General features: G+C 47.3%; 1 protein-coding gene across 2 annotated transcripts in view; it reads left to right on the top strand.

Annotated features, from left to right (window-relative positions):
* Positions 1-8,237, top strand: part of LOC115097047 — a 175,401-nt gene extending 167,164 nt beyond the window's left edge. For both annotated transcript variants that reach the window (XM_029612478.1, XM_029612477.1), the window contains 2 exons: positions 6,509-6,761; positions 7,583-8,237. In XM_029612478.1, the coding sequence (XP_029468338.1) occupies positions 6,509-6,761; positions 7,583-7,645 (316 nt within the window). In that variant the 3' untranslated portion in view covers positions 7,646-8,237. The remainder of the gene's footprint in view (positions 1-6,508; positions 6,762-7,582) is intronic.
* The last annotated feature ends 11,101 nt before the right edge of the window (positions 8,238-19,338 follow it).

Genomic DNA, 19,338 nt, shown 5'->3' with positions numbered 1-19,338 from the left:
TGACTTCTTCACTATGCCCACTTTATCTCTTTGGTGACTCCATCTTTGCCTGTTGGAAGTTTGGCTGCCGTGGCGTCATCATACCGTTCTCCAGCACCCCGGGACCGGCTAGACTCCACACTCCGCCATCTTTCCCAGCAGTCTAAGGGCATGCGCGTGGCGCGGCCCCAACTTAAGTACCAGCAGTGGTGCAAACCTCAGGGGCGTCCTCCTGAGGTGACGTCATCTCCACCGGATATTTAAGGTCTCTGAAATCGCTAACTAATTGAGTTAGCAAGGAATGGAGTTGGATCGGAATGGTTTTCTTACGCTCCTAGCTATTCTGCCTCCTTGGACTTACCAGGGGTACCCGCTCCTCGGGAGCCTCGTTTCTCTTTGCTTTTCAGATCGCAGTCTGGAACCGGTACTCTCTCCTCGAGGGCCCATGTACCTGGACTTGCTACTGAATTCCACTTCTGCCAGGAAGTTTTCGCTGCCTACAACACCAGTGAGTTACCATCTCTCTCTGAGTGTTCCCTGGAACCAAGTACTCGCTCCTTGAGGGCCTACTTCTTTCCAGCTCCTGGGCTGCTTCTAAGAGACTATTGTGTGAGTGTTACCATCAAGGTTCTGTTCCTGAACTCTGCATACCCTGCCTACTCACTATATTCAGTTTCTCTACAGCTCAGTCATCTAGGATCGCTGTTCCAGTATCTGAGGGACTACAGCCCAGCCGGGCGTTCCAACTCACTACTGCCACCTCAGGTGGTTCCATATACTGTCTAATAAAAGAACTAATGTGTGTCTGTCTCCATACTCTGAGTCTGACCGGTGGTCCCTCTCGGGATCTTCCCCTGGGGGTGTGGTCATCTGCCACCGGCCCAAGGATCCACCCACAACTACCTCAAACACCAACACCTGCACCGGCATTCCCGCGCTCCTCAGTTTTTGTTTTTCTGCAATTCCTCACAGACGCATAGAGCACTCTCTCCAGTCTCCTGACAAAAAAAAGACTAAAGAAAGATCATGACTACTATCATCATGCTGAAGAGCCCGGGATTTAAATATTGCCAATGCGGAAAAATAATGTCTGTGACCGATGGACGTAATTATTGTTATTTATGTCTGTCCCAACCATAACCAGGCAACATGTAAGGATTGTGCCAAAATGTCCCCATGGGCTAGATGTCAATGGGCCGAAAAAATGGAGAGATTAAGGCACTCATCTTATGCTCCCTCTCCTAGTGACAAACGATCGCAGTTTTCCCTGGGTAAGAAAAAACCCCGGTCCAAGACTCCACGATGCACCCATTCAGCAGATATGGATGGCTGCTCAGCAAAAACAGCGTCTGCATCGACAGTGTCAATGCTTCATGCTCCGAATGCCACCACCTAAGACACAATCCAAATCAGACTCCGCGTCGATCATAACCTGACGCCAGAACACAACTCTCCTCTTCCGATGCACCTGACGCATGCGTTGGTAAATGCTTCAGAGACTACGATGCACTCCAACACAACTAAAAAGCACTTGACGCACACGATGCCTAAGAGTCGGAAATCTTCCAACCTCAACGCTGATTCGCATATTCCAAAGCATAAGTCTGACAAAACACCTCGCAAGTCTTCTAAGACAAAACATCTTTTGCCACCTTCTGGAGCAACCTCTTTACCTCATTTAAATGCTCTGCACCCCACATTTCCACAAAAGTCACCTGTCTCCCATATCTATTTTCTCTGATATAGATCTAGAGGACTCAGCAGATAGCTGGGATTCATCACCAGATATTGCGTGCCTTACGAAAGATATACCTAGCTATTCTAGGAAAAGATCAGCCTCTCAACATAAGGTTTTAAATCAAGATTTCATTAGTACTCCATGCAAAAGACCATGCAAGGACGATGTAAGTAAAGTCCCACCTGATAGACCATTGGCCTAAGAAACAATGTCTAAATTACAACTCTTCTAAAGGATTTTTTCCACTGGTTACCTTCACATCATTAAACACACACTTCTCCGTCTTCTTATGGGAAATGTAAAAATTTCATCACTACATGCTTCTCCTTCCTCACCATTGAAGGAGCCACCCCCACAAGATTCGGCTTCATCTCCAACTTCTCCCATGAAACTCCTCCAGGGAATTCTCCCTTATCTCAGAACAGTTCTACTGGAATCCCATTGGATCCTCCAGAAGATCAGCTTTCAACCATCTTCACTGCCAGAAGATCTCACTTATTCCAAATTTCTAGAAAAGTTGGACTCCGCCCTAAAAATAGAAATCAGAAAGCTCTCGGACCCCAGATCTGAAGTTTTGGGAATCTTACAAATTTTGGATGTACCAACTGCTCTTCCTTCTCACCAGATTTTGGAATCTCTTATGGACAAAACCTGAGAGACCCCACATCTCATACCTCCATTTTCCAAAAACTGGATCTCAAAAACAGGATGCAGAAAACTACTTACTATTCTACTGTCCAAATTCCTCACAACTCAATTGTTGTGGAATCAGCATTGGAAAAAGCTAAGAAAAACAGGCTATATTCCAACACTCCACCCAGAAAGGATAGCAACATTTTAGATGAGTTTGGGTGCAAAATCTACCAGAACGCCATGCTCAGTTCCCGTATTCATCAACACCAGTTCTATATAGTTCAATACTTGTATGACTGTACCCAACAACTGAAGCCATTCCTCATAACATCCAAGGGGATGCCCCCTTTTCGCAGTCTTTTCAATATTTACAGGAAGGGTTATGACATCTGCAAAGGACAGCATATGAAGCCTTTGATACATCTGCCAGATCTTCGGCTATTTCAGTATCAGCTAGAAGACTAGCTTGGTTACATACAAGCAGCATACGAGAGGATGTCCATGACAAGTTAACCAATTTGCCATGTAGACCTGATAATCTCTTTGGAGAAAAACTCAGGGAAACAGTTTCCTAAATAAAGGAACAAAATTGGCAGTCCAAACACTGACATCTCCTGTAGAAGCGCAAATAACATCCAGGCATTATTACAGCCAATACAAAAGAAGGTGATACTATAGAAGACCGTACCGTTACTATCAACTGTACGTTCAGAGTTATAGACAACCACTTTACCAACAACCAAAACCTCAGGCTCAGCAACAGACGCAGAGACCTCAACAAAGAACCCAGAGGAGCAGAAAATCCAACAGTCTCAGCCTCCATCCAAGCAGTCTTTTTAGATCCACTCACCACAACAACAATTCAGCACACAGGGGGCAGACTTTCCCTTCCGAAATGGTCCGCAATTACCACAGACCAATGGGTAATAGATATAATCTCACAAGGTTACAAGCTACAGTTCATATATTTCCTGAGACTACCACATCCTGTTCAACCCAAAACATCTCATACACAGAACTCCTCACTAATTCAGGAAGTGAGATTGCTTCTTCGACAAAAAGCAATCAGACCAGTCCCTTTCTCGCAAAGAGAAAAAGGTTGTTATTCCCAATACTTCCTCATCCCAAGAAATCAGGGGGCCTTCGTCCCATCCTGGATCTACGTGCACTCAACAAAAATCTCAAAAAGGAAAAATTCAAAATGACCTCTCTCAAAACAGTCCTTCCATTTCTTCAAACCAAGATTGGATATGTTCCCTAGACCTAAAGGATGCATACATGCACATTCCAATTCACAAAAAATTCTGGTGTTATCTATGTTTCCAAGTTGGGAATCAACACTATCAATATAAGATACTCCCATTTGGACTCCCCTCTGCCCCGTGAGTCTTCACGAAATGTCTTGCTGCTGTTGTGGCACACTTGCGCAAAAAGGGAGTACAAATTTTTCCGTACCTAAGACGATTGGCTAATCGTCTCCTTGAACGCTCAAGCCCTCCAATCTCATTTGGAGGAAATGATCCCCTGTCTAGAGAGTCTCGGTTGAATCATAAATTACGAAAAGTTGCAACTTCATCCCTCTCAGGATCTTCAGTTCATCGGAGCAAGAATTCAAACTCCCATTTCCAGAGCCTTTCTTCCACTAGACAGAGTTCAAACTCTGAGATCCCTATGTCTATTTCTCCACCGTCAAGGTTATGCTACTGTTCGCCAAGTAATGGTTCTGTTAAGTCACATGGCTGCAGCCATTCATGTAGTCCAGAACACACCATTACTCATGAGGCATCTCTAGTGGGGTCTAAAAACCCAATGGAACCAACTGACCCAACCATTGTCCCAAAGAATTCAGATTTCCAGGTCCATGAAAAGGGACATTCTCTGGTGGCTCAGTCCTTTAGTGTTAACCGAAGGCTCTCCATTAAGGCAGCCTCTTCATCAACTCATCATAACGACGGATGCATCAACAAAGGGATGGGGAGCCCATCTCTTTCACTTAGAAACACAAGGAGTATGGTCCCCAAACAAACAATGTCTTCAAATAAACTTGCTGGAACTCAGAGCAATAAAGAACTCACTATTTACATTCCAGTCATGAATACAGAACAAATCTGTTATGATTCACACTGATAACCAGATAACAATGTTCTACATAAACAAGCAAGGAGAATCAGGTTCCTTGACTCTTTGCAAGGAAGCAATTCAGATATTAGAATGGGTGGAAGACAACAGTTTTCCTTCAGGCTTCCTATCTTCCAGGCCTTGCGAACATGAAAGCAGACACATTCAGCAGAATTTTCCACCCGCCCGAATGGTCGCTATAACAATCAGAAGTGAACAAGATCTTCTTTCACTGGGGTACTCTGAAGATGGACCTTTTTGCATCGGAAAGCAACAGGAAAGTCAAAAAGTTTTGCTCAATTCTCCCCAGCATATACAGGTCATCTCATGATGCTTTCCTGATACCTTGGAAAACAGCCTCCTATACACTTTTCTGCCAATCCCGTTAATCTCATGCACATTACAGAAATGTATAGTGGACACAGCGGATTTTATTTTCATCACACCTTCTTGGCTGAGACAACCATGATATGCTTATCTTCATCTGTCAATCAGTCCACCGATTACGTTAAACGATGACCCCTTTCTACTTTCACAGAGCGAGGGGAATCTTATACAACCCATGCACTCATCTCTTCACTTGACGGCATGGAGATTGAACCGGAGGTATTGAACAAACTAAACCTCCCTTCCAGTATCACAAATATTTTGATAGCAGCCAGAAAGCCGCCTACCAGAAAAAATTACGCTTTCAAATGGAGGAGGGTATTCTGCTTGGTGTAACCAACAAAGAGTAAATCCCTTTGAATGCCCTCCGCAAACTACTGTACTCCCTACATACCTTATCTCTCTCCGGTCTAGTAGTTACATCTATCCTTGTACACGTAAGTGCAATAGCAGCTTACCACTCAACAAGAAACAGATCATCCATCTCTTCTCATCCTCTGATCTCGAAATTCATGAAAGGGTTTAAATCACATACATCCATCTATTCCGAAACCTCCAGTTCCCTGGGACGTAAATCCTGGTCCTTGAAGCTCTGATGAAAACTCCATTCGAACCCATGTTGTCCTCATCCTTAAAATATCTACCCTGGAAAGTCCTCTTCTTGGTGGCCATCACCTCGGCAAGGTGAGTAAGTGAGTTCCAAGCATTGGTGATCAACTTCCCTTATTAAGAACTCGCCCTTCCTTCCTACTGAAAGTAGTCTCGTCTTTTCACTTAAATGAATCAATCTTCTTACCAGTGTTTTTCCCCGAAACCACACTCTGACAACTATCTGAAATCTCTTCGTACACTAGACTGTAAGAGAGCTTTGGCTTATTAACAAAAACAGGACTCAATCTATCAGACATACATCTCAATTATTTGTCTCTCTTAACCCAAATAACCCGGGCCAACCAGTTTCTAGAACTCTTTCAAATTGGCTTACTGCTTGCATTCAGTTCTGTTACACTCAAAAATCAGTCTGTGTCAAATCCAATTAAAGATCACCAGAAGAGCCACAGCCACTTCGATAGCGCATATCCAGGATGTATCCATGCAAGACATCTGCAGAGCAGTGACTTGGTCTTCCATACACACTTTCACTTCACATTACTGCCTAGACCAGCAATCTGTGACAAACAGTGCGCTGGGATCGGCAATTCTACCTAACTTCAAAAATTCCTAATGGCTGTCCACAATGCACAGGTTGCTATTCATGATATCAAGAACTTACACAAAAAAACAACCTATGTGTGCTTGGGACTCCCTTGCTGAATGGCTAAATGACCTGCTTATCCACAGAAAAAATTTGCTTACCATAAACTGTGTTTTCCGTAGGTAGCAGGGAATTTAGCCATGCAGTCCCCACCACCTCCCTGGACAGCCATTTCTTTCAACACCTACGCTCACAACTAGCTTCAAAACCAACTGAGGAGACAGCTTGAGGAGCACAGGAATGCAGGCGCAGTTGCACTGCAAAGCTCTTCGAGCTGAGAGAGTAAAGCTCCACCTCGTGACGTTACGGATGACATCACCCATGCTGCATGGCTAAATTCCCTGCTATCTACGGAAAACATTGTTTACGGTAAGCAAACTTGCTTTTCTTATTTGTAGAAATGCGGAAGAACCTGACAGCAAGAAGGCCAAAGTGGATAGCATGACTGTGACGGGGAACACGACTGTGACTGTATCTGCAGCAACAACAGTAGGTGCAGCCACAAGAGCAGCAGCAGTGGCAGCAATGACAAATACGGTGACAGCTCCAGCAATACCCAGTCTTATGAGCTTAATGGGAGGAGATATGAGCAACAGCCAGGCGATGGGAGCAGCAGCAGCAGCAGCTTACAACTATAACCCATGGTATCAGGTTAGTAATGTGTACAAGTTGGGGGGGTTTTTGGGGTGGTTTTTTTTTTTACATAGTGGACAAAAACAATTTAGCTTTCTCTATGCAGAAAATGCACAGAACTGGGAATAAGATTAACTGCAGGAAGCAGATGCTGACAACAGCAGATAGATCATGCTTCCATTGATATATCTTGTGGTCAGCCATTGGCAGCCTTTTGTGTGCATATAACCAAAGGCTTAATTCCATTAGTCTGTTTAAAATTCATCTGTGCAACGCGTCTTTCTCCAGTGCTGTTACCACAATGTAACTGCTCTTCAAGTCTATATACTGTCTCCTCATGTGCATGTATGGTTCAAGCTTCTCATACAAGTGCCTGCACTCTGCAGAAACTTGTTTCCTCTTCTCTATTTATCTCCCCCTACACCCCCACAAGCTCCATTCATCAAGCTGCTTTTACCTGTGCTGTTCTCCATTGTTAATGCCAAACTGCATGCTTTCCACTTTGTTGCATCATATGCCTGGCACAGCCGCCTTTGGCTGTTTGCTTAAAAACCCACCATTAGGCTGCTTTTAAATCTTAAACACTAGTTGTGCCTAATCACAAATGTTGTCATCTATAATAAATTTCCTGAATCCTCTTGTCTGTCTTGACTAGACAGCAGAGACTGTCTTCTCTATGTAGCTGTATAGTACTACATACACCTAGCAGTACTATAAACAGTAGTAGTTATAGCTCTGCACAGTGCATTGGACAGAGCAGAGTGATAAGGTGATCTTGAAAACTTGTGGTCATGGTTAGAATGTGTGGTGCTTATTCTCTCCTCTTTTGTTTCTTGCAGAATTATGGCATGTACAATTATCACAATACCTGGAACTACGGCCAATACTACCCTCAAAGCTAAAAAGGACCAATTAACTACAAAGATTGACTATGGGAAAGGGTTGGGATAAAAAGATTTAAGAGGCAAGAACAAGATCTGGGTAAGGGGGGTGTGGGTAAGATGTATTTGATTGGCTCCAGAGTTTCAAGACATGGAAGGGGTTCTGAAGGAATCTGTTGTCTGGAACATGTGAAATTCCTTTGTATCTTTCCAATACAGAGGGGGGCGCCAGGCCAAGGTATTTGTTACTAGGTCTTCTCCACCAATACCCTCAACCAAACAGGGGAATCCTATAAACATGGGTTCTCAGCCTTTAGCTTCCCACCCCTGCCACAGAACATTCAGTTCATGCCTAGGTATGTCCTGTTCTTAACCTACAACCTCAGTACTCTGTCATGAGGTGACACGGAGGACTCAAGTTTCCAGCCTTGGCATGTAGACGACTGCAGCTTGAGATGTCCGCTGCATTTCATGTCGTCTCCTACTTTTCATTTATTTTAAAAAGTTGACTTTTTACACAAGCGAATTTTGCAATGGCGTTTTGTTCTGTAAAGACATTTTCTGTATATTGCATTTGATTGTACTGTAAATAAACGTGATGGGGGAAAAAGCACAAGTTGGAGTCTTGTGGGTGTTCTGGGGGCAGGGTAGGGGCCGAGCAGAGATCTGTGCAAGACCCAGATGCTTCCTTTTCATAACTAGTGGCTTTCCAATTTTTGTTGAGTAAATACTTAGGATAGAATTTCTCTGTTTTTGGCTTCAAATACATAATATCCAAGAAATGATACAAAAAGAATCAGTGTAGGCATTATTATTGGACTGGTATATTATTTTCCTGTCACGAATTAGGGGAAGTGGACCCTTGGAGCTGTATTGAATTGATAGAACCCAACCAGCACACAGCACTGCTTACGCTCCAATAGGCAGCAGCTGACTGGCAAGAAGGGGCTAGTCCAGAACTGTCCGAAGGTAGGAATGGGCAAGGGTCAGCAAAGATAGAATTCAGGGCTGATAATAAGCAGAGAGAGGTCAGGAAAAAGGCCAGAACACCACAGGTAGAATGGACCACTGAGGCAACAATGAGGTAAGGCTAGAGCACCATCGAAGGATCCAGGTTCAGGACCTATTGCTCTGGCACTCACCAAGGGAACTGAGCCTCCTTTTATTTGAGTAGTTGTGATGTTATGAGTCTGACACCATAAGAAGTAGCCCCAAAGCAGGATGTTGGGAATCACGCCAGGATATCACCATAGACGACATGGCACTAGGCCGGGACCACAAACTACAGGGCGCCAACTATGGTGTAGCAGCCCAGGGTCTGCAGCATAAGAACATAAGAAAATGCCATACTGGGTCAGACCAAGGGTTCATCAAGCCCAGCATCCTGTTTCCAACAGTGGCCAATCCAGGCCATAAGAACATGGCAGTTACCCAAAAACTAAGTCTATTCCATGTTACCATTGCTAATGGCAGTGGCTATTCTCTAAGTGAACTTAATAGCAGGTAATGGACTTCTCCTCCAAGAACTTATCTAATTCTTTTTTAAACACAGCTATACTAACTGCACTAACCACATCCTCTGGCAACAAATTCCAGAGTTTAATTGTGCGTTGAGTGAAAAAGAACTTTCTCAGATTAGTTTTAAATGTGCCCCATGCTAACTTCATGGAGTGCCCCCTAGTCTTTCTACTATCCGAAAGAGTAAATAACAGATTCACATCTACCCGTTCTAGACCTCTCATGATTTTAAACACCTCTATCATATCCCCCCTCAGTCATCTCTTCTCCAAGCTGAAAAGTCCTAACCTCTTTAGTCTTTCCTCATAGGGGAGTTGTTCCATTCCCCTTATCATTTTGGTAGCCTTTCTCTGTACCTTCTCCATCACAATTATATCTTTTTTGAGATGTGGCGACCAGAATTGTACACAGTATTCAAGGTGCGGTCTCACCATGGAGCGATACAGAGGCATCATGACATTTTCCTTTTATTCACCATTCCCTTTCTAATAATTCCCAACATTCTGTTTGCTTTTTTGACTGCCGCAGCACACTGTACCGATGATTTCAATGTGTTATCCACTATGACACCTAGATCTCTTTCTTGGGTTGTAGCACCTAATATGGAACCCAACATTGTGTAATTATAGCATGGGCTATTTTTCCCTATATGCATCACCTTGCACTTATCCACATTAAATTTCATCTGCCATTTGGATGCCCAATTTTCCAGTCTCACAAGGTCTTCCTGCAATTTATCACAATCTGCTTGTGATTTAACTACTCTACAATTTTGTGTCATCTGCAAATTTGATTCTCACTCTTATTTCTTTCCAGATCATTTATAAATATATTGAAAAGTAAGGGTCCCAATACAGATCCCTGAGGCACTCCACTGTCCACTCCCTTCCACTGAGAAAATTGCCCATTTAATCCTACTTTCTGTTTCCTGTCTTTTAGCCAGTTTGCAATCCACGAAAGGACATCGCCACCTATCCCATGACTTTTTACTTTTCCTAGAAGCCTCTCATGAGGAACTTTGTCAAACGCCTTCTGAAAATCCAAGTATACTATACCTACCGGTTCACCTTTATCCACATGTTAACTCCTTCAAAAAAGTGAAGCAGATTTGTGAAGCAAGACTTGCCCTGGGTAAAGCCATGCTGACTTTGTTCCATTAAACCATGTCTTTCTATATGTTCTGTGATTTTGATGTTTAGAACACTTTCCACTATTTTTCCTTGCACTGAAGTCAGGCTAACCGGTCTGTAGTTTCCCAGATCGCCCCTGGAGCCCTTTTAAAATATTGGGGTTAAATTTGCTATCCTCCAGTCTTCAGGTACAATGGATGATTTTAATGATAGGTTACAAATTTTTACTAATAGGTCTGAAATTTCATTTTTTAGTTCCTTCAGAACTCTGGGGTGTATACCATCCGGTCCAGGTGATTTACTACTCTTCAGTTTGTCAATCAGGTCTACCACATCTTCTAGGTTCACCGTGATTTCATTCAGTCCATCTGAATCATTGCCCATGAAAACCTTCTCCATTACGGGTACCTCCCCAACATCTTCTTCAGTAAACACCGAAGCAAAGAAATCAATTAATCTTTCCGCGATGGCCTTATCTTCTCTAAGTGCCCCTTTAACCCCTCGATCATCTAACGGTCCAACTGACTCCCTCACAGGCTTTCTGCTTCGGATATATTTTAAAAAGTTTTTACTGTGAGTTTTTGCCTCTACAGCCAGCTTCTTTTCAAATTCTCTCTTAGCCTGTCTTATCAATGTCTTACATTTAACTTGCCAATGTTTATGCTTTATCCTATTTTCTTCTGTTGGATCCTTCTTCCAATTTTTGAATGAAGATCTTTTGGCTAAAATAGCTTCTTTCACCTCCCCTTTTAACCATGCCGGTAATCGTTTTTGCCTTCTTTCCACCTTTCTTAATGTGTGGAATACATCTGGACTGTGCTTCTAGAATGGTATTTTTTAACAATGACCACGCCTCTTGGACATTTTTTACTTTTGTAGCTGCTCCTTTCAGTTTTTTTCTAACAATTTTTCTCATTTTATCAAAGTTTCCCTTTTGAAAGTTTAGCACGAGAGCCTTGGATTTGCACACTGTTCCTTTTCCAGTCATCAAATCAAATTTGATCATATTATGATCACTATTGCCAAGCGGCCCCACCACCGTTTCCTCTCTCACCAAGTCCTGTGCTCCATTGAGAATTAGATCTAAAAATGCTCCCTCTCTCGTTGGTTCCTGAACCAATTGCTCCATAAAGGTATCATTTATTCCATCCAGGAACGTTATCTATCTAGCGTGACCCGACGATACATTTACCCAGTCTATATTGGGGTAATTGAAGTCTCCCATTATTACTGCACTACCAATTTGGTTAGCTTCCCTAATTTCTCTTAGCATTTCACTATCCGTCTCACCATCTTGACCAGGTAGACGGTAGTATACCCCTATCACTATAGTCTTCCCCGACACACAAGGGATTTCTACCCAAAAAGATTCAATTTTGTATTTAGTCTCATGCAGGATGTTTATCCTGTTGGACTCTATGCCATCCCGGACATAAAGCGCCACACCTCCTCCTGGGTGCTCCTCTCTGTCATTGCGATATAATTTGTACCCCGGTATAGCACTGTCCCATTGGTTATCCTCTTTCCACCATGTCTCTGAGATGCCAATTAAGTCTATGTCATCATTTACTGCTATACATTCTGATTCTCCCATCTTACTTCTTAGACTTCTGGCATTAGCATACAAACATTTCAAAGTTTGTTTTTTGTTTGTATTTTCAATCTGCTTTTTAATTGATAGGGATAAGTTAGAATTTTTTAGCTCAGGTGAGTTTTTAGTTACAGGCACTTGGACTACTTTTCTAATTATTGGAACCTCACTGTCGGGATGCTCTATTTCTAATGCATCATTAGTATCCTTTAAAGATACCTCTCTCTGAACCTTGTGCTGCTGAGCGACTGTCGGCTTTCCCCTTTGTTCTAGTTTAAAAGCTGCTCTCTCTCCTTTTTAAAGGTTAGCGCCAGCAGTCTGGTTCCACCCTGGTTAAGGTGCAGCCCATCCCTTCGGAAGAGACTCCCCCTTCCCCAAAAGGTTCCCCAGTTCCTAACAAAACTGAATCCCTCTTCCTTGCACCATCGTCTCATCCACGCATTGAGACTCCGGAGCTCTGCCTGCCTCTGGTGACCTGCGTGTGGAACAGGGAGCATTTCAGAGAATGCTACCCTGGAGGTTCTGGATTTAAGCTTTCTACCTAAGAGCCTAAATTTGGCTTCCAGAACCTCCCTCCCACATTTTCCTATGTCGTTGGTGCCCACATGTACCACGACAGCCGGCTCCTCCCCAGCACTGTCTAAAATCCTATCTAGGTGACGCGTGAGGTCTGCCACCTTCGCACCAGGTAGGCATGTTACCAGGCGATCCTCACGCCCACCAGCCACCCAGCTATCTACATTCCTAATAATCGAATCACCAACTATGACGGCCGACCTAACCCTTCCCTCCTGGGCAGTAGGCCTTGGGGAGATATCCTCAGTGCGAAAGGATAATGCATCACCTGGAGAGCAGGTCCTTGCTACAGCATCCTTTCCTGCTACACCTGGTTGGTGCTCTCCCATCATGAGACCTTCTTCCTCCAAGGCAGCACCAGGGCTGCCAGTCTGAAGTTGGGACTTGACTACTATATCCCTGAAGGTCTCATCTACATACCTCTCTGTCTGCCTCAGCTCCTCCAGGTCTGCCACTCTAGCCTCCAGAGATCAGACTCGTTTTCTGAGAGCCAGGAGCTCTTTGCATCGCATGCACATGTACAACTTCTCACCGGTGGGTAAAAAATCATACATGTGACACATTTAAAGTCCCCATCATGCAGTCAAAATAGTTTTCCCTGTACGTACCCGGATCAGTCCAGACCATGGGTTGAGCCTCCTGTCTAGCAGATGGAGACAGACCAAAACTGAAAGGGTACTATATGAGGACAGAGCCTACCCTGTAGCCCTTCAGTATTTGTCTATCTCCAGCAGATGGAACAGCTCACCCTGTGGTTCCCTGTTTGTCGTCTTCTTATCCCTTCTGGGGACTCTTCTGTCTTTGCTTCTATCGCTGTTTGGATCAAGCAAGTTTTTACGCTTTATTAATTAAAAAAAAAAAAAAAAAGGTTCCCTGTACGTACCAGGATCAGTCCAGGACACCTGGGTTGTGACTCCGCACCAGTAGATGGAGACAGATTAAAACTTGTGGGCGGAGCCATATATAAGCCCCTGTGCCAGTCACAGCCCCTCAGTCTTACTCTGTCTCCAGTAGATGGTGCAGGTCCAGTCACAGCCCTGCCTGACCTGATTCTGGTGGTTAGTCAGGTTTGATTTTTGAGCTAGTTTTGTTAGGTCTAATTGTTCTGTGTTAAATTGGGTTTTGTTTTTAATTCTTTTCCCGGGTGCCCTGCCTCCCAGGGGAGTTGAGAGGTCCTGAGGGGACTACCCTCCCCCGGTTGAGGCTGCTGCCAGGGTTGAGGACCCGGCTGAGCTAGTGGCAGCGTTAGGGGTGACACACCAGGGAGCCTGGTTCACTCACCCCTGCAGGAAATAGGGCTTTCAGAACCAGGGACAGCGCGTTTTTGTGTTAAAAAAAAAAAAAAAAAAAAGTTTTACTTTTATTTTTTGCGGCTCTCTGTTACCTGGCGTTGCCGCTCCGTTTCGATACGGTGGGGGGGCGTCGCCAGCAGGGGGGAGGTCGCCGAATTGCGCCGTTTTAGTTATTTTAATTTTTTTCCTGTGTGGTGATTTTTTGGCAGTGCGCCTCTGTTTTTACCGCGTTCGCCGGCATGCCTCGGGGTTCGCGGTGCAGGGCCTGCGGCTCGGCGCGCGTCTGTCCCGAGACAGCCTTTGTTCGGCTTGTGTCCCGGGTGATGAGGGTTCCTCGGCAGCACCACGGGGGGCTCGGTCCCGGGTCGCGCGTTCGCCACCGCGAGGTGGGGGCCCCTCTGTTACTCCTCAGGAGCCGTTCCCGCTTAGCGCGGGAGTGGTGGCCATTTTGGCCACCGGCCGGGAAATTGAGGGAAACTGTGGGGGCTTCGTCTTTGCCTCCCGCGCTTTCCCCGCAGCGTGACAAGGCCGGGGAGGTCCCCTCGGAAGGGATTCGTTCCCGGGGGGATTCCGGTACTGCTTCAGAGGATTTCGGAGAATTTTCTGAGGATTTTGCGCTGTTGCTGCGCAAAGTTCTCAGATATAAGCGCAGCAAGCGCATTCGGGGGGATGTCTCGCGTGCGGCTGTCCGCAAGTCCCCACCACGGAAAAGGAAGGCCAAGAAGGGTGCGGAGATCGCCCAGGACTTGTCCCGGGGAAAGCGGCTTCCCCGGGGGCTCCCGCAGGAATCGGATTCCGAGGATTTCTCCAGGACGGATACTGAGGCCTCCGAAGAGCCCCTGATGGGGGCCGGGACGGCAGCACCGGATGGAATGGCACAGCCCAGTGCAGGGAAAGGTGCACAGGCCTTAGACGGGGACGACCCCAAGGTAGTGCGGCTATTCCGCAGGGAGGAACTGTCACCTCTCATCCCAGCCATTCTCCAGGAGCTGGGGATTGAGGCTCCTCTGGTGGTGGTCCGCCAGGAGGCGAATATGGATCCCGTTCTGCTCGGTCTCACAGGGCCGGCGGTCGCCTTCCCTTTTCATTTCTCGTCCACGGATATCCTATTCAAGGAATGGGATACTCCGGAGTTGGGTTTGAAAGTCAGCAAGGCCATGGATAAGCTTTACCCTTTACCGGAGGAGGCGCTGGAGCTCCTCAGACTTCCAAAGGTGGATTCGGCGGTGTCCGCTGTCACGAAGAGGTCTACCATCCCGGTCACGGGAGCTATGGCCCTCCGGGATATTCAAGACCGGAAGTTGGAGGTACAACTCAAAGATTTTTGAGGTTTCCGCCCTGGGAGTGCGAGCCGCCATTTGCACGAACTTCGCTATGCGAGCTAGTCTGCGCTGGGCCCAGGTACTGCAGGCTAATGCGGGTCTCTCTCCGGAGGAGGCTTCCCAAGCAGATAGGTTGGAAGCGGCTATTGCATATGGGGCTGATGCGCTCCATGATCTTTTACGCACTTCAGCTAGGTCCATGGTTTCGGCAGTGTCGGCACGCCGTCTCCTTTGGCTGCGCAACTGGGCAGCGGATGGTTCGTCCAAGGCTCACCTCGGGACGTTACTCTTCAAAGGGAAATTGCTGTTCGGAAAGGAGTTAGATGACTTGATGGTTTCACTTGGTGAGAACCAAGCGTTTAAGCTGCCAGAGGATAGGGCCCGGGCGCGCTCTTCGTTTTCCGGCAGAGCTCGTTTCCGGGGACCCCGAAAGTCCAGGCCGCAAAGATCCACCGGGCCCTCTTATAGACCGTCCTCTTCTCGAAACACTCAGTGGCAGCAGTCCTTTCGAGGCAAGCGCTTTGGCAGGCAAGGAGGGGCCCCGTCGGGTGCGGGGTCCAAGCCTTCGCAATGAAGTTCGGCCGGCCCATCCCTCGTCACGTCCTCGGCACGTTGTCCCAAACGTGGGGGCGCGTCTATCCTTGTTCCTCGAGGAATGGGCCAGCATTACGTCGGATCAGTGGGTCCTCGACGTGATAAGACACGGCTACGAGTTAGATTTTGCTCGCATCCCAGCGGACAAGTTCCTGGTCTCGCCCTGCAAGGATCCCAAGAAGAAGGCGGCGGTGCTAGACACCATTTGAAGACTAGAAAGCTTGGGGGCCATCTCTCCGGTTCCGGCCGATCAGTACGGCAAGGGCCGTTATTCCATTTACTTCATAGTTCCCAAGAAAGACGGCACTTTCCGACCCATACTGGATCTGAAAGGAGTCAACAGATGCCTTCGGGTCCCTCACTTCAAGATGGAAACCATTCGTTCGGTGATCGCGTCAGTGCGGCCAGGCGAATTCCTTGCGTCACTAGATCTCACAGAAGCATACCTTCATGTGGGCATCCAACCAGCGTTCCAGCGGTTCCTGCGGTTTTGCATTCTGGGAAGACACTTCCAGTTCCGGGCTCTTCCGTTCGGCCTGGCAACAGCGCCTCGGACATTCATGAAAGTGATGGTGGTGGTGGCGGCGCAGTTGCGTTGGGAAGGCCTCCTGGTTCACCCTTACCTCGACGATTGGCTGATTCGGGCGAAGTCAGAGAGGTTGTGTCGGCAGGCGGTAGCCAGGGTGCTACAATTCTTGCAGTCCCTGGGCTGGGTGGTCAACTACAACAAGAGTCATCTGGAACCCACTCAGTCCTTGGAGTATCTTGGAGCCGTTTTCGATACGAAACGGGGCAGAGTGATTCTCTCTCAGGAACGGATATGCAAACTACAGTCTCAGGTGCGACGTCCTTTGTCTCAGCACCGTCCGCGAGTCTGCGATTACCTGACTGTTCTCGGATCTATGGCCTCCACGCTGGCATTAGTCCCTTGGGCGTTCGCTCACCTGCGGCCGCTGCAGTCTTCATTGCTTTCCCACTGGAAACCGGTTTCAGAGGAATTTTATCTTCCACTGCCTCTCGAGAGTCAGGTGCGCTCCAGCCTGGGCTGGTGGCTGGATTCCAAACATCTCTCCTGTGGAGTATCTCTTCTCCTTCCCAACTGGACGGTGGTGACCACGGATGCCAGTCTTTCCGGTTGGGGTGCAGTTTGCCAAGGGAAATCGGTTCAGGGTCTGTGGTCAGAAGATCAGACCCGGTGGTCTATCAACCGCTAGGAGTCCAGGGCGGTCCGTCTGGCATTGCAAGCTTTTCTACACCTCGTACGAGGAAAGGCGATCCGGGTATTGTCGGACAACGCTACCACTGTGGCTTACATCAATCGCCAGGGCAGGACGAAAAGCCCTCAAGTAGCGGAGGAAGCGCGTTCCTTGATGGCCTGGGCAGAGCGGCATCTCAGCGATCTCGCTGCGTCTCACATAGCAGGAGTCGACAATGTCCAGGCGGACTTCCTCAGCCGGCACCACCTGGATCCTGGAGAGTGGGAGCTGGCGGACGAAGCGTTTCTTCTCATTTGCAGGACTTGGGGAACGCCCCACATGGACCTGATGGCCACGTGGAACAACTCAAAGGCTCCGAGATTTTACAGTCGACGCCGAAAAGGGGAGCAGAAGGGGTCGACGCGTTAGCTCTTCCCTGGCCAGCGGAGGTGCTACTGTATGTGTTCCCACCGTGGCCCATGATCGGCAAAATCCTGCGGCGCATAGAATTGCACCCGTCCAACGTGATCATGGTGGCGCCGGAGTGGCCGCGCCATCCGTGGTTTGCGGACCTGATCCAATTGTCGGTGGCGGCGCCCCTTCGTCTACAGGGGTTTCCGGGGCTCCTTCGTCAGGGCCCCGTCTGTTTAGAGGATGCAGATCACTTCTGTCTCACGGCATGGCTTTTGAGAGGAATCGATTGAAGTGCAAAGGTTACTCAGATGCGGTAGTTGCCACGTTGCTGAGATCCAGGAAGCAGTCTACGTCTCTGGCTTATGTTAGAGTCTGGGTAGTTTTTGAAGAGTGGTGCGTAGAGCGGGGTCTGGATCCCACTTCCGCTACTATTCCTGATATTTTGGCTTCTCTCCAGGCTGGGCTGGCCAAAGGTTTAGCGTGCAGTTCCCTACGGGTCCAAGTAGCGGCGCTTGGTTGTTTGCGTGGTAAAGTCCGGGGAGTCTCCCTGGCTCTCCACCCGGATATCTCCCGTTTTCTTAGGGGAGCGAAACACCTCCGTCCTCCTTTGCGGCTCCCTTGTCCATCTTGGAACCTCAACTGGGTGCTCTCGGCCCTATGCTCAGCTCCGTTTGAGCCTCTGAAGCGTTCTACGATCAAAGATCTCACGTTGAAGACTGTATTCCTGGTAGCGATTGCGTCGGCTCGTCGAGTTTCCGAGTTGCAGGCTCTGTCCTGTAGGGAGCCCTTCTTGCGCATTTCCGATTCAGGTGTTTCCTTGCGGACCGTTCCCTCATTCCTGCCTAAGGTCGTATCGGCTTTTCATTTGAATCAATCGGTTGAACTTCCCGCTTTCGCGGTTGGGGAGTCTTCAGACCCGAAGTCGAGGGACTTGAGAAAACTAGATGTGCGGAGGTCTCTTCTTCGCTATCTAGAGGTCACAAATTCTTTTCGGTTGACGGATCATCTCTTTGTGTTGACGTCGGGTCCGAAGAAAGGTTCTGCTGCGTCCCGCATGATGATCGCCCGTTGGCTCAAGGAGGCCATTGGTTCCGCGTACATTCTGCGCGGTAAATCACCGCCGGTGGGTCTTCGAGCTCATTCGACGAGATCTCATGCTGCGTCTTGGGCGGAATCTTCTCAGGTGTCGCCTCAAGAGATTTGCAGGGCGGCTACCTGGAAATCGTTGCATACCTTCATTAAACATTACCGGTTGGATGTTCAGGCTACTGATGCTGGGGGATTTGGAGAGAGGGTACTCCGAGCGGGACTCTCTGCTTCCCACCCTCGGTAACTTAGCTCTGGTACGTACAGGGAAAGGAAAATTAGTTTCTTACCTGATAATTTTCGTTCCTGTAGTACCAAGGATCAGTCCAGGATCCCGCCCGCAGTGCTGCGCTATAGTAACGGAGAGTCCGCTCATTGTTGTTTTTTAGTACGCTGACCCCTTGTTTTGTTCGCTCTCCCGGTTGGGGAGTCTGTTTTCCTGTAGGGGTGTTGGGAGTTATTTTCGTTTACTTAGCAAGTTTCTATGGTGAGCTATGTTGTCTTATGGATTTTTTCTACTTTGACATTACGTATGACTGAGGGGCTGTGACTGGCACAGGGGCATATATGGCTCCGCCCACAAGTTTTAGTCTGTCTCCATCTACTGGTGCGGAGTCACAACCCAGGTGTCCTGGACTGATCCTTGGTACTACAGGAACGAAAATTATCAGGTAAGAAACTAATTTTCCTTTTTGTTTGAACTCTGTGGATTCCTTTTACAGGAGACAGTACCTGTTTCCTTGCTCTTGCGCGGGGGCCTAGGGGGGCTTTGCCCCTTGTTTTATATAGCCTAGGCTCCCTATTCCCGGTGGTCCTCGGCTGCAGGGGTGGAAATTGGTGGTGCCAGTCACTCCCCTTGTTCAGCCTCTCTCTCTCCCCATATACTTGTCTCCCCTCAGTGGGATGATTTGTCTCTGAAGCTGCCTACAGGGACGTTTTTTCCCCTTTTTTTTGTTTTAAAGTAAAAAAAAAAAAAAAAAAAGAGGAAGGATCAG

Source organism: Rhinatrema bivittatum, chromosome 8 (genome assembly GCF_901001135.1).
Source record: "Rhinatrema bivittatum chromosome 8, aRhiBiv1.1, whole genome shotgun sequence".
NCBI classification, from domain to species: Eukaryota; Metazoa; Chordata; class Amphibia; order Gymnophiona; family Rhinatrematidae; genus Rhinatrema; species Rhinatrema bivittatum.
The sequence above is the reverse complement of the archived record's forward strand: the minus strand, read 5'-3'. Positions and strand labels throughout refer to the sequence as shown.